This window comes from Schistocerca serialis, chromosome 10, assembly GCF_023864345.2.
Source record: "Schistocerca serialis cubense isolate TAMUIC-IGC-003099 chromosome 10, iqSchSeri2.2, whole genome shotgun sequence".
In the NCBI taxonomy this organism is placed as follows: Eukaryota; Metazoa; Arthropoda; class Insecta; order Orthoptera; family Acrididae; genus Schistocerca; species Schistocerca serialis.
Genome location: NC_064647.1, coordinates 181,292,681 through 181,309,231, shown reverse-complemented (window position 1 = coordinate 181,309,231; position 16,551 = coordinate 181,292,681). Strand labels below are relative to the sequence as shown.

The window sequence follows — 16,551 nt, the reverse complement described above, 5'->3', positions numbered from 1 at the left end:
AGCTATAATAGAAACATATTCTGGGTCTTTTTCATGTCCTAAGAACTTTGTAACGACTTGCTTAAATGATACCCATGGTTCTTTCGCTTTTAAGGTCATTGTGGATTCAAAGTTAACATCAAACATCAATTTTCTAATGTCAGGTCCGACAAAGACCCTTCTTTTAGTTTAGCTTCTGAAAGGTGTGGAAACATTTGGTAGAGATACGTAAAACATGGTCCATCTTTAGGCAAAGCGTTTACAAACTGTTTTATTAGGCCTAACTTTATGTTTAAAGGTGGTAGAAGTACGTTTTTTGGATCTACATCTTTTTGCGTAGAATGTTCTTTTCATCAGGTTTTAAAGACTCCCTCCATATCATAGGAACAGCAAATCTAAAGGCTTTTTTCTCCTTTTTCGACCATTTTCTCCGACCTTATCTGACGCCCAAAATTTATCTTGATCACCAAGTTTAGATCCAAAGTATGACAGATAAAGCTTTTTCACAAAGCCTATAATGTTTCTTTGGTGTTTTTTAAGCACAAATTCATCACAAATATAACAAACACAGTCAGCAGAGTTTGTACAAACACTATAAGACATTGCACTGAGCACGTGTACAGGAAACGGGAAAGTGAAGTTAGGTTGACAGTAAACAAAACACCATCTGTTAATATCAAACTAGAATCGACCTCTTTTTGCCAACAATGGTTTTTCAGCAGTACTACCATCGTCATCTACATTCGTTACACCTCCTTTTTAAATTATTTTAACTATATAAAAGCTGTTAAATTCTTTAAAAATCGCTTAATTTAATAAATTTAACTGTAAAATGTGAAGAAATAGTGGGTGATACAGTTTTTTAAGTATCATATTTGGATTTCCCACCCTAAAAAACATAAGAATAAGGTATTTTCAGCAAAAAAGTTTTTCCCTCGTTGGCCTGTTATCAGAATCTTTTCTTGAAGTACAATGTCCAACATTTACATAAATACATTTCCATCTGAGACTCGAAGAATACTTCAGTCCTACTCGATGATGATGACTGCTTCAGATGAGGTCACGAAATACGCAGAGCGCTTCCATGCTCGGTTCTATATTGACCTCCGCATGAGGGCAATGCTGTGCTGAGAGAGGCGCGTGTCTCCTTCAGCCTCTCCCATTCATCGTTGCACATTGCAGCGAGACATCGCTAATGTCTGTTGTATCGATGGGGTTTGCTGACTGTGGTGTGGCACCACGATGTTTGGACGATACCACACTGTTACCAGCTAGGGCTGGTCTCTGGGGTTTGGACATAAGTCAACGAATTATATTAAGACAATGTAATTAAGTAACTTAACATTATGAAATGTTACAGTATTACAGTGTCAATATTAATTACATGGTAAACTAATGTAATAGTGAAACTTCCTGGCAGATTTAAACTGTGTGCCGGACCGAGACTCGAACTTGGGACCTTTGCCTTTCGCGGGCAAGTGCTCTACCGACTGAGCTACCCAAGCACGACTCACGCCCCGTCCTCACAGCTTTAATTCCGCCAGTACCTCGTCTCCTACCTTCCAAACTTTACAGAAGCTCTCCTGTAATGTAATAGTCTTCAGACTTACTGTCAATGTGCTCTTCAGGGGAATAGAGAGATTGGAGCTGAGCAGAAAGTTATTTAATTCAGCCTCATACTTCACCTTTTTCTCTGGTAGGTTGTTAAATATATGTGTAATATGTGGCTCCAAGGCCTCTACTAAGAGGCCATTGTCACTTTGCCGTTACACATTCGAATTTCTACAGTTTTTTTATCATAAAGTCCCAGTGAGACGAAGGAGACTTTAAAACACGTCACACTTCTGTCTACAGGCACTACTTGGAGCCAGGAGATGATCTGGCTGGTCATGAATAACTTCGATTACGATACGGCGTACAAAATTCCGCTACATGAAAGGACTCCATTCATTGAGTAAGTAGAAAAAACAGTCAGTTATTGTCATTTGCTGTGGTTTGGTCACTGCGCACGCTACTGATTATCCATTTTGTAAGAACTTTTGTTTTGATTGAATTCCTATGGCGAAATCAATGTGGGAGTTTGTTGTGGTAGGTGTCCACTGGTAGAAGCAGTGGTGATTGCAGCAGGGCCGAATACAATATCTCTGGATCATTAGGCTGACATGTGGTGCAGGTCGTTCTGAGGAAAATTTGGTGATAACTAAACCGTGCAAACAGCTTTCTAGAACAATTTTGGAATTAGAGGCTTATTATCTAGTCCCACAAAATTTTACTGTTTGTTGATGTTGTGGTCTTCGGACCAAAGGCTGGTAAGGTGCAGCTCTTCATGCTACTAAAAAGTACCTGTTATGTAATGCACTTTATACATTGATGGATTACTTAGATAAAACAGAGTAGGGGTTTGGTAAAAAAAGTGTTATACAAATAAATAATAGTAATAATGATTATAAAACATCCAACAGCCCACATAACACCTTTACACCATGTTTTTCCTTTTTTTTTCCTTCTCTAGAAAAACTTAATCCCAAGCTATGCATAGCACAGTACTAACACCTCTTCTTCTTTCTGAGCTCAACGTCTCACTCATTATAGAGGGATGATGATTCAGTTTTTCAGGACAGCAAATGGGAAGCTGCAGTACAGAAAGTGGCCCAGAGATTACCAATGTCTGTATGGGTAGTGAGTGAAGTGTTATGAAACAATGTGTGCATAGTGTGTGCAGTGAATGATAGTGGGATATGAGTGAACAATGTGGCATTACATTATTTAAAAAGTTATTTGTAAACGAAGTATTGTATACCAGGAGTACATTTAATGATTGTCTCTAACTAGGAATTAGTAAATGCGTGTGCATACGAATTGGCTTATTTTAAATTGATCTAAACTTGTAAAGACTTTGACATGTCCTGTATCCTTGTAAAAAGAGATCTTCTACTACTACTACTACTACTACTACTAGTACTACTCTATCCTGTGTAAACCTCATCTCCAAATAACTACTGTGACTCACGTCCATCTGAATCTGCTTACTGTATTTATCTTTTGGTCTCCTTCTACGATTATTACCCCCAAGATTTCTCTCCATTACTAAATTGATGATCCCCTGGTATCTCAGAACATGTCCTACCAACCTATCCCTTCTTTTTGTTAGGTTGCGCCACAAATTCCTCTTGTCCCCAATTCTATTCAGTACCTCCTCATTACTTACGTTATCTACTAATCTAGTCTTCAGCATTCTTCTGTAACACCACATTTGAGAAGTTTCTATTCTCTTCTTGTCTAAACTGTTTATCTCCTTGTTTCAATTCCATACATGCCTACGCTCCATACAAATACTTTCAGAAATGACTTCCTGACACTTCAATCTATATTCTATGTTAACAAATGTCTCTTCTCCAGAAACACTTTGGTTGCCATTGCCAGTCTATATTTTTATGCCCTCTCTACTTCGGCCATCATCAGTTATTTTATTGCCCAAATAGCAAATCTCGTCTGCTACTTCTAGTGTCTCGTTTTGTAATCTAATTCCCTCAGTATCACCTGATTTAATTCGATTACATTCCTTTTTTCTTGTTTTGTTTTTGCTGTTCCATCCTCCTTTTAAAATACTGTCCATTCCGTTCAACTACTCTTCTGAGCCCTTTGCTGTGTACAGTAAATCATTTATTAAATCGATTAAAACTATGAAATGATGAAAAAATATAAAAAAGTTTTCTTCAGAGACTAGCTGCACTTTGAATTTCATTGTTATTCACTTACGAAGAAGGTATAGTCGCAATTGCAGTTTTGGGAGTTAAGCTATAGCTGTCGTAATAACGCAATACTGATGTTTCCAAATCATTAGTTATTTCCTTCCGCTGGTAATATAATTACTACCATAAAAACGCTAAATATATGTACATATATATACACTACCAGAGTACCTGGCGTTGCCTGGGTATGTATTGATCCATTAATCCATCTTCCCCTGCCCACTCCTTCTGTACACCTACTCCTCTCCTATGTTGGAGTCCATCTCCCTCTTCCACTCTCTGTCTATCCTTCTCTTCTTCCCCCTACTCTCTCCACGTTATCACCCCCCACCTTAATAGGAGATGCTCCTTCTTACCCCCAACCCACATTATTTATTTCCAGATATAAACTAATACGTTCACCAAGAGTGATTGAAATCTATCCAACGGTTTAGTAGGAGACGTGGAACATACATACCTGCATACACTTTGTAAATAGCCTGTTTGTATGTTGGCAGCGCTATAGACTGACCAATGGATAGAGAAGTGTATCGACATTTTTTTTTAAAAGCAAACAATGTACTTAGAAAATTTTACCTTATTCATGTGACATCCAGTTCTAAAAATTATATAGTTGTCAATAATTCCACTGCCCGGATACTATCAACAACATTCATCATCCTACATTTCCTTGGGTCTCACTTTTCAATGCATGTCCTACCAACACCGAATCTCCACTAAGAAAAAAACATGTCCATAAACTTCTCTATCCACTCGCTAACTGATACTCCGTCCAACCATAGACTCTCTTGCCGAGGGCGCAGAGGGCTGTTAGCGATATTAACACAGTCTATAGCACTGCCAGCATACAAACAGGCTATTTACAACTTTTATAATACTATATGTATGCATATGTTCCTTTGTCAAGTGTGAGTTCCTGTACTGTTCATCCAACTGCAGTGAAACTCCGATCAGATGTTTTGCGCACGCCTGTGAAGAACTATTACATCTCTTTTTAGACCCGGCCGCGGTGGCCGAGCGGTTCTAGGCGCTTCAGTCTGGAACCGCGCTGCTGCTACGGTCGCAGGTTCGAATCCTGTCTGGGGCATGGATGTGTGTGATGTCCTTAGGTTAGTTATATTTAAGTAGTTCTAAGTCTAGGGGACTGATGACCTCAGATATTAAGTCCCATAGTGCTTAGAGCCATTAGAACCATTGAATCTCTTTTAGAATAGATGGTGCGTGAGCCATTTCAATAGACCTGCGTACTTTATATAGTTTAGCGGCAGTTCATGTGTTTTTGCGCACGCACGACGCAGTTATGATATAAATGAACTGAATCTAATACGAGCAACGACATTTCAGTTCGTGAATGATGTAACAAGCGCCGTTGATAGCCAAATTTCAATTGCTGCCGACATTAGATAATAGATTCCACGCACATTTTCTTTTATTTTTCCAAGAGAAATTGTAACAGACGGCACAAAGCCTTTTTCGCTGTCCAATCAGATATGCGAAACAAACGACATGCGATTGGTCGAGTTTTTTTATTATTTTTTTATTTGGCCTTTGAGTGTGTACTCAATTTAGCCATCGGCAACACATAGTGACAATGTACACATAATTGAATAAACAAATACAGAATGCATATTTATAAGAATAAAAAGCTTAACTGTTACAGGTTTGTACATAATGTTTTAAAAATTGAATTGAATTATACCTCAGGCACAAAAGAAAGAGCATCGCGAGCTTCAGAAACAACCGAGCAGCGGGGAAGCGAAGCTGCAAACCGTTTCACACTGATCGAACAAATAGAACACTAGACGCTTGTGTATACCTTAGTGCATTCTACTACGATGCTACTTGTGATTACAGCCTTCAATGAAGCGTGGTTATTGGAAAAATGGATAAATAACGCGTGTAATGCTGTGCGCTCAAATACTGGAATGAAACACCAGGAATATGCTGCGTGAGTGGAAGAGTGAAATTTTCAGAATTACATTCAGCACCCGAACCATTTCCAACGTTGGTATCAGGCGACGCAAGCCGAGCGAAACATTTCTTGACAAACATAAGCAAGTACAGCTCTAAATGACATCGTACGGTTAGACAAATAACGCAACAGTACGTTTTCAGTGAAAAGGTGATGAACAGTATCATCGAGGCTATAAATTTAAATTTAAATTGAAAATTTACCGGAGAAGATGAACTGTTGCGACGCATCCCAATGGTTCCAACACATATGCTATTCTAGTTCGTAGTTTCCGGTACGACTGGCGTTTTGGAATGACCTTCAACGAAGTACAGGGACAGCCGCTACACGTGTAAGGACTTAATTTGGCAAATCCATGCTCCTCAAATGGACTGCGTATGTGGACTGCTGACGTGTCGGAAAACCTGATTTATTCATGTACGCACCAGATGTAAAAACGATACGACAGTGCACATCCATAAGCATAAGACGTTTACACAAATACTTTCTTTTTTTAAGTAGCACTAGAACACATGCGGAGTATTCGCCGGAATTTTTATAAAAATATATTCTTATTTAAGAAAACCTTATTTCTTTTTGGACTTTCGAAATTCCCGCTAAAACGCTTCCACTGGGTGCGCGACCTACCTATGACGTCAGTAAATATGTATCAGATATTACATCTTACAAATTTCCCGTGATGCCCCGTTAGTAAATGAAATTATCCGAAATTGTATACCGCAGCTCAAGAACCCGCGTCCGGCGAAAGGGAGTAAAACATTTTTATGGGTCCTCGCTCTCTCTGAAATGAGGTATGCAGTAAATCTGCTTAGTGAAAACTCGACTAACTCCAGTCTGCAAAAATTCTGTGAACTGGGCTTTTAAAACTCGTAGCAGCTCTGCGACTTCAAGTGCCAAGCGTTTGAACGGTCGCCATTCGCAATCAGACGCGATGTTTGGGAGGTGAATCGTCAGGAGGTTGGTTTGATATGTCTGTAAATTTCCATGAAATAATGGAACATTTTTGTTACGACTTCATTCTTGCTAAGCTTGATTACTCCTAGGATCGTATAAAGAATTTCAACAATATACAGTGTACAGTTCATTGTTGACAGCCGTCTGAGTTGGTCAGTGCGATTGAAAATGGAGAAAACCGTTTTTTGTGCTGTTATTAAACATTTTCATTTGAAGGGTTGGACTGCCGCACAAATTGAAATAGAGATGAATGGGATGAACGAGGTCTCTGGCACTAACACTGAAGACTATTTACTTTTGGATTAATGAATTTAAACGTGGTCGGTCAAGCACCGAAGACGAAGCGCGGTCCGGCCGTCCGATTGAGGTCATCACAAAGGAGACCATTGACAAAATCCATGATATGGTAATGCAAGACACCTGAATAAAAATTCGTGACATTGCTTATACTGTAGACATCTCGATTGAACGAGTGTATAGTATCCTGCACGGAGAACTGCCTATGAAGAAGCTGTGTGCGAGGATGGAGCAGCGATTGCTCATAGTCAACCAGAAGCACATCAGCACAACATTTCAGCACAATGTCTGGCGATGTTCAATCACAATCCGGAAGACTTTTTGCGCCGTCTTGTGACAGTTGATGAAACCTGGATCCATCATTACGCACCAGAGTCAAGTGTACCAAAGAAGGCAAGGACCATTTTATGAGCAGGTAAGGTAATGCCCACGGTTTTTTTTTAATTTCCGAGATAATAATCTTTTAGATTACTCGGAAAAAGGCAGAACCATAAGTAGACCCTATTATGCTTCATTGTTGGATCATTTGAAACTTGCGTTGTCCAAGAAAAGTCCAAGATAGGCACGCAAAAAGGTGTTTATCCACCAGGATAATGCATCATCCCACACATTAGCGATGACAATGGCGAAAGTGCATGAAGTGGGCTTTGTATTGATTCCTCATCCACCAAACTGGCCACAGCCCAAAGTGACCTCCTCCTGTTCTCTAAGTCGAAACTTCGGCTTGCTGGGAAGAAATTTTCATCAAATGAAGAAGTGATAGTTGCAGTCAACGGGTATTTTGCACAATTTGACAGAACTTATTTTTCCGTTGGAATGAAAGAACTGGAGGATTGCTGGACGAGGTGTATATCCCCCAAAGGACACTACGTCGAGAAGTAAGGTGAGTTGCTTACGAATCAAACAATCTTTTCTTGTGATTTTTCAGTTTCTCCCGGCCTATTTGTTGCTCGAACTGTCCACGGGTATACTGCCGGTTCGTAGTGTCCAACGGGCACAGTTCGTCAGCGCACCTGACGATGGCGACATGTCTGATCGCCGAAATATTGTACCCGTTGGACACTATGAACCGGCAGTATACCCGTGGACAGTTCTAGCAATCTTTTCTTGCTTTTTTTACCAGACTTATCAAACCATCCTCGTACACACCAGGTGCCCACTGAGACAGCTGAAAAAGTCCATACACTATAATTAGGTCTCTTACGATTATGAGAGGGCCTTCTTCATAGCTTTAAAACGAAGGCATTATTCTTATTATTGTACTCTTCAGCATGGTGGAGTCCCACAGTCGACAATCCTCACAGCTGACACACCAGACTCTCGTAACCGTTCCTGTGGTTCAGTGGTTCCCAATCTGGGAGTAATTATCCCTTAAGGGGTAAAGTGAATTTTTCTGAGGGGTAAAAAATAAACAGTTCGATTCTGTTTCAGTCGCGAAACTAAATTATTTTCAAAAGGTCATTACTATTCTCATCATTTTGTAGGACTCTAATATGGATTGCCGGCCGCGGTGGTCTAGCAGTTCTAGGCGCTCAGTCCGGAACCGCGGGACTGCTACGGTTGAAGGTTCGAATCCTGCCTCGGGCATGGATGTGTGTGATGTCCTTAGGTTAGTTAGGTTTAAGTAGTTCTAAGTTCTAGGGGACTGATGACCACAGATGTTAAGTCCCATAGTGCTCAGAGCTGTATGAACCATTTCTAATATGGATTATACACTCCTGGAAATGGAAAAAAGAACACATTGACACCGGTGTGTCAGACCCACCATACTTGCTCCGGACACTGCGAGAGGGCTGTACAAGCAATGATCACAGGCACGGCACAGCGGACACACCAGGAACCGCGGTGTTGGCCGTCGAATGGCGCTAGCTGCGCAGCATTTGTGCACCGCCGCCGTCAGTGTCAGTCAGTTTGCCGTGGCATACGGAGCTCCATCGCAGTCTTTAACACTGGTAGCATGCCGCGACAGCGTGGACGTGAACCGTATGTGCAGTTGACGGACTTTGAGCGAGGGCGTATAGTGGGCATGCGGGAGGCCGGGTGGACGTACCGCCGAATTGCTCAACACGTGGGGCGTGAGGTCTCCACAGTACATCGATGTTGTCGCCAGTGGTCGGCGGAAGGTGCACGTGCCCGTCGACCTGGGACCGGACCGCAGCGACTCACGGATGCACGCCAAGACCGTAGGATCCTACGCAGTGCCGTAGGGGACCGCACCGCCACTTCCCAGAAAATTAGGGACACTGTTGCTCCTGGGGTATCGGCGAGGACCATTCGCAACCGTCTCCATGAAGCTGGGCTACGGTCCCGCACATCGTTAGGCCGTCTTCCGCTCACGCCCCAACATCGTGCAGCCCGCCTCCAGTGGTGTCGCGACAGGCGTGAATGGAGGGACGAATGGAGACGTGTCGTCTTCAGCGATGAGAGTCGCTTCTGCCTTGGTGCCAATGATGGTCGTATGCGTGTTTGGCGCCGTGCAGGTGAGCGCCACAATCAGGACTGCATACGACCTAGGCACACAGGGCCAACACCCGGTATCATGGTGTGGGGAGCGATCTCCTACACTGGCCGTACACCACTGGTGATCGTCGAGAGGACACTGAATAGTGCACGGTACATCCAAACCGTCATCGAACCCATCGTTCTACCATTCCTAGACCGGCAAGGGAACTTGCTGTTCCAACAGGACAATGCACGTCGGCATGTATCCCGTGCCACCCAACGTGCTCTAGAAGGTGTAAGTCAACTACCCTGGCCAGCAAGATCTCCGGATCTGTCCCCCATTGAGCATGTTTGGGACTGGATGAAGCGTCGTCTCACGCGGTCTGCACGTCCAGCACGAACGCTGGTCCAACTGAGGCGCCAGGTGGAAATGGCATGGCAAGCCGTTCCACAGGACTACATCCAGCATCTCTACGATCGTCTCCATGGGAGAATAGCAGCCTGCATTGCTGCGAAAGGTGGATATACACTGTACGAGTGCCGACATTGTGCATGCTCTGTTGCCTGTGTCTATGTGCCTGTGGTTCTGTCAGTGTGATCATGTGATGTATCTGACCCCAGGAATGTGTCAATAAAGTTTCCCCTTCCTGGGACAATGAATTCACGGTGTTCTTATTTCAATTTCCAGGAGTGTATAAGTTATTAGTAATTACTTTTTCTCAGTATCATTAATGGCGTGGAGGTTGGGAAGATGTGGTTCATCTGTAAAGGAGACCGCTTATAAAACACTAATGCGACCTATTCTTGAGTACTGCTCGAGCGTTTGGGATCCCTATCAGGTCGGGTTGAGGGAGGACATAGAAGCAATTCAGAGGCGGGCTGCTAGATTTGTTACTGGTAGGTTTGATCATCACGCGAGTGTTACGGAAATGCTTCGGGAACTCGGAGTCTGTAGAGGAAAGGAGGCGTTCTTTTCGTCAATCGCTAGAGAACCAGCATTTGAGGCAGACTGCAGTACAATTTTACCGCCGCCAACTTATATTTCGCGGAAAGACCACAAAGATAAGATAAGAGAGATTAGGGCTCGTACAGGGAGGCATATAGGCAGTCATTTTTCCCTCGTTCTGTTTGGGAGTGGAACAGAGAGAGAAGATGCTGGTTGTGGTACGAGGTACCCTCCGCCACGCACCGTATTATGGATTGCGGAGTATGTGTGTAGACGTAGATTTAGATGTAGATGTAGGTTACAGGTTCCACACATAGTCCACCCATATATTGTGCTTTGTCCCGTATATCGTTGATTTGGTTTTGTTCACGTGCTTCAGCAAAGAAGTGAACTGTACGTGTGTATTTTACTGTGTAGACTAGTGGTTAGAAAATTAATCGTAGTTTTTGTTTTTGCGTAAGTCCTGTGAATATTCTTGTGTAGAGCGGCTTCCTAGTGTAAATGTTCCGTGTAGAGAAATTTATTTCTGTTCAATAGTTTGCGGTCTCAGAGTTCAGTGAGAAATCTGCAAACCAACTTTTAGTGTTACTTTATTCTCCTTTGGTATATTTTCAAACGCAATAGTGCCATTTGAGACGTCATATCTCTTGTATACACAGTACGATGTGGCTAGGGACTGTGCTTGTTGTGAGCGGACACAAGGAGAGTTGGCTGCTGTCCGTAAACAGCTGGAAGCTGCGTTGGCTACCGTCGACAAGCTTCTAGCTAATGCTCGAAGTTGCGGTGACGTCGGGGTGCCAGTGACGAGATCGGCGACACCTTTGGTGCCCTTCACGGTAAATGATGACAGCCAAAACAGTTGCAGGATAAAGATTTATTAAAATTCTTGACCAAGGTTTCGGTATATATAAATACACCTTTATATATATATATATATATATATATATATATATATATATATACACCTTTATATTATATATTTTTTTATATATACCGACACCTTGGTCAAGAATTTTAATAAATCTTTATCCTACAACTGTTTTGGCTGTCATCATTTACCGTGAAGAATTTCAACAGTTGCTGTTTCAGCCATGTTTAAAATCTTGACCTTTGGTGCCACTGGAATCCCCTGGTGGCCCGTAGGTCTCTGTGACTTTCGATACGCAATATCTGACCGGTAAGTCCTCACTCCAGAGCGGGTAGCAGACAGTGGTGGGTTCGCGTGTCACTGTGCGGAAGGCGAAAGAGGGAGCAGGCCGTGCGGCTGGCTCCCTACGTCTTAGCAACAGGTACGAGGTGCTTCCCAGTGTTGATGATAACTCCGAGCCGCACGCGATGCCTCTCCTGTTGAGCCAGTGGTCGATTTTCCTGCTCACTCTGGACAAGTGCAGAGGGTGGGTATGCTAGTCATTGGGAGCTCCAATGTTAGGCGGGTGATGGAGGGCCTCAGGGAGATAGCAGGCAAGGCGGGAAAGGATTCCAGTGTGCATTCGGTATGTTTGCAGGGAGGCCTCATCCGTGATGTGGAGGAGGCCCTGCCGGTGGCTATCGAGCGCACTGGGTACAAGCAGCTGCATGTAGTGGCACATGTCGGCACGAATGACGAATGCCGCTTGGATTCTGAGACCGTCCTCGGCTCCTTTCGGCGGCTGGCTGATTTGGTGAAGGCAACTAGCAAAGCACGCGGGGTGCAGGCTAAGCTGTCTATTTGTAGCACCGTACCCAGGGTTGATTGCGGTCCTCTGGTTTGGAGCAGAGTGAAAGGTCTAAACCAGAGCCTCAGACGACTCTGCGACGGTATCGGATGCGAATATCTTGACCTCCGCTATCGGGTGCAGAATTGTAGGGTTTTTTAATAGGTCAGGTTCAAATGGTTCATATGGCTCTGAGCACTATGCGACTTAACATCTGAGGTCATCAGTCGCCTAGAACTCAGAACTACTTAAACCTAACTAACCTATGGACATCACACACATCCATGCCCGAGGCAGGATTCGAACTTGCGGAAGTAGCGGTCGCGCGGTTCTGGACTGAACCGCCTAGAACCACTCGGCCACAGCGGCCAGCTAATAGGTCAGGCGTGCACTACACGCAGGAAGTGACTAATAGGGTAGCGGAGTACGTTTGGCGTGCACAGGGGGCTATTTTAGATTACAGGACCCCTACCTGGGAGCAAACATGATTTTCCTGTTAAATCAGCGACCTCAGAGAACCTTGGGCCTCGCAGATCAGAGACAGAAAAGATTAATATGATTTTAGTAAACCGCAGGAGCATCCAAGGATAGGTCCGAGAATTAGTATCGCTTACTGAAGGTTATAATGCACAGATAGTACTGGGAACAGAAAGCTGGTTGAAGCTAGACGTCAGTGACAACGAAATCCTAAGTTCAGACTGGAATGTTTATCGTAAGGATAGGTTAGTAGCCAGCCAATGGTGGCGGCGTGTTTGTTGCAGTATAAAATTCGATAAAATCTAGCGAGGTAATCGCGGTTTCCGAATGTGAATTAATCTTGGTGAAATTGATAATCAAATAACGGTCAAAAATAGTGATCGGATGCTTTTACAGACGTGTATAGTGACGTGTACTTCGATGACTAAAGTGCTGTTGTCGACTGTTTACCGTCTAATACACATATCATAGCTTACGAAAAGGCCTAAGGACGGTAAAATGTTGGTTTGGTTGTTTGGGGAAGGAGACCAGACAGCGTGGTCATCGGTCTCATCGGATTAGGGAAGGATGGGGAAGGATGTCGGCCGTGCCCTTTCAAAGGAACCATCCCGGCATTTGCCTGGAGTGATTTAGGGAAATCACGGAAAACCTAAATCAGGATGGCCAGACGCGGGATTGAACCGTCGTCCTCCCGAATGCGAGTCCAGTGTCTAACCACTGCGCCACCTCGCTAGGTACGGTGAAAGGAAATGTCACTTTGCGGATGTTAACACGAAAGAGTGGTCTTTTGTCAAGTAGGAACGTATGGATCAGGAGCCATTGTGTGAGATTTGTAGCTGTTTCATCTCAGTGACTCACGGAGGTAAGGCATATGTCAGGCAACACATTTCTACGAAGAATCATGCAGATTCGCGGTGACATCGACATCAAATGCTGTTTCTACATTCATGTTTAAGGAAGATACCCAGAAAGAAATGCTCGTTACTGCTGCAGATCTAACAACAGCTTATAAAGTTGTCAAGCATCATCAGTTCTTCAGTTCTCTTGACTCTACAGCAAAACTGAATCTCGCAATGTATCCTGGCTCCAGAATCGCCGCAAAGCTGTCTACAGCCAGGAGCAAAGCTGCAGCGATTGTTAAAAACGTTCTCGCGCACACACAGTGTCTGAATGCATAAAACAATTGCCAGAAGTTTCAATTTCACGGCATAGACACCGATGCGTCGAACCAAAAGGCTGAAAAGATGTTTTCCTTAGTTGTTCAATACTTTATTGAAACTGACTGAATTCAACAGAAGATGTTGAAGTTTCATTCGTCGAATAACGAAACGTGGGAGAGAATTGCAAACGTTTGTCTAGACACTTTAAGACAACTGCAAAGTCCATTAGATAAATTAATCGCTTTTTCTGGAGGGCTTCATCGACGCGGCCAGCGGAATGTGTTTCACCAAATTAAAGAAGAACTAGGAAGAAACGTAGAAGGTATTGGGTGCCCTGCCCATATTCTCCACATTATCAACTGCTGCTCGGGCCTTAACTCTCGACATTCAAATAATCGTCATGAAAATATTTATTTTTCAATATACACGGTTAAGTACGGAGAAGCTGAGTGAGTTCTGCTTATACGTTGGTGCCAATCAGCAGGCTCTTCTGTCTCACACAAAAACAAGATGGCTGTCGTTAACTCTCGCAGTTGACAGAATTCTTAAACTTTGAATTCCATTGAAACAGCTTTTTGACGCCGAAGACAGACCACCTAAAATAATTCCGGATTTTTTCAGTAGTCCGACCAGTGAAATTTACTTCCTGTTTCTGCGTTCAGACTTGGCTCTGTTTGAAAACAATATAAAAAGGGTGGATGGAAGAAAGTCTCGATAATTGAAATAATGTCTGAATTAAAGGAAGACCGCCAATTTTATTGGCATGAAAACCAAGAGGGATTCCAAGAAATGAAAGTATGAGAATCCTAACGAATTAATTTGATTTCGAAATTTCAGGAAGAGACAATGGTTTTCTATATCATAGTGCTTGATTACTTAGAGAAATGGGCTATTTCTTTTAAGCATTTGATTGGAAGACGTTATCTGAAACCCCAGATTGGGTGATGATCGAAAACACCAGTATATACCTAAAAATGAAGATTTCAGGCGACAGTTGTTTTGAGGAATATAGCTTTTTTAGAAACTGAGCGTGATTCGGAAGATCGGAAGTCTAAACACACCGTGGAGGAAAGATGGATTTACTTTCTTAAGGAAACCTGAGCCGTGCCTGGCTCTTGTTCCCGCCATCATGTATTTTACGCACTGTTTTTAACGTACTTCCACCTCACTGTGTCAATTTAAATTACTACTGTCACTGAGTTGCTGCTTTGCCTGACCGTGAGCGGCGCTAGCAGCGCGTATCGATATATCCCCTCTCGTAGTATCTTTGCTCAGCTGCTATTACTTCCTGGTCGTTGTCTGTCGTAATCAGTTTGGAGGGAGTTCGGATAGCGAGTTCCGTCCTGCCAGTCAGTTGGAACGCGTCTGGGGCGCAGTCCGGACCTGCCAGTCGGGGAGTTGCAATGCGGCACAATAGTTCAATTCTTTTATCTTGGCGGTTCGCGCATGCCCGCCCAGACGCGGGAGATTGCTGCGTTGCCAGTTGTACGCGGCAAGAGAAGCAGCGCCATAGTATAGTTCGCAAACTTCCGTTTAGGGGGGAGCGCGCAGTTTATGAAGTAAAGCCTCCACGGCTGCATTGACCCTTTCGCTGCTACAGAGACGTGCTCCCGGCATTCCGCGATGTGCGCGATTTTGTCATCATTGCACTGCTCGCCTGTGCAGACACATGGTGTTTCGACTGCTTTGACACACTTTATCATTCGATTTCCCAAAAACTATTGGGACCAAAAATTTGATTTTTACACATCTTCTTGATTGATACCTTCCCCCCATAAATGACTTAATTTTATTTCGATGTTCAACGCAGTTATTGTGCAGCATTAGATGTAGTAAACCACTGCACGAAATTTTGAAGAGTTTGCAGAGGTAAAAAGTCCATATCGTATACTTTCCATATCGTCGATTTTAGTTGCCACTAGAAATTTCAAAAAATTACATTCAAACGAATAAAATTCATGAAGTAAGACACTTCAATATTGTTCTTAAAATAAAGAAAATATTAAGCACTGATCAAGGTTTGAGCTCACAACCCTTCGCCGAGCAGCCATACACTCTAACCATTACGCTAATGCAGCTCGTCATTACATACGATTCCTGGAGGACTTTAAAATAGCAAGCAAAATACCGACATCACTGTTGGTATGATTATGAATTACTCACGTTTCGTCGAAGTACAATAGAAAATAAACAATTACCGCTGTTCTTTATTGCGAAAAAGCGGTTAGTGAGAATGATACAACTTTCCTTGCTATCGCCTGAATTAGGAGGCTTATTGCTTGTTTGGTTCAATTAATTAATAGAATATGAAGCAACTGGTATAAAGAATGCTTTTTCCAAACTTTCTATAAAAGAAAGTCTGCTATCAAGACATTGCTTTTGTTCAATTACTTTATTTATGACTGAACGTTTCTAAAACTGAAGACACTCATCCGTGCTCTGCACTGCAGTCGAGCTCTGTTAACGTCCTTCTCTGTTCATTGGCTGACTGTGTTTTGTGACGTCAGATGCGCAGATCGAACCTAAACTCGGCCACCGTCATAAATGACGCGCACTTTAGTGCAGTCGGGTTGGAGCAGCAGTGAGGCCTGCGTCGACGTGGCTCGCCCGACCATTGCCGCCACGCATCACTTGAGCTGCGCCACGGTCTCGGTGGACCGTCGGTCGGTCGTCCTACCGGACGGCGCGCTTTGGCTCGCCGATCAGTCATGAGTCCGCTGTGTGTGTGCATCGACTTCCGATTTGTCTTCACGATGTCGGCATTCTGAGAGCAGTCGGTCGGTTGTTGCGAACGAGGAAAGTTCTCCGCGCGGTGCAGTCAGCTGGGGCCGCTGGCAGCCCCTGCGCAGTGTCGGAGCGTGTGTGGAGCTGTCCGATC

At 43.5% G+C, this 16,551-nt stretch overlaps 1 protein-coding gene across 1 annotated transcript in view; it reads left to right on the top strand.

The window, feature by feature from the left end:
• Positions 1–16,551, top strand: part of LOC126425178 (luciferin sulfotransferase-like) — a 207,069-nt gene that overhangs the window by 148,806 nt on the left and 41,712 nt on the right. The window contains exon 3 of the mRNA XM_050088132.1: positions 1,834–1,933. Within this exon, the coding sequence (XP_049944089.1) occupies positions 1,834–1,933 (100 nt within the window). The remainder of the gene's footprint in view (positions 1–1,833; positions 1,934–16,551) is intronic.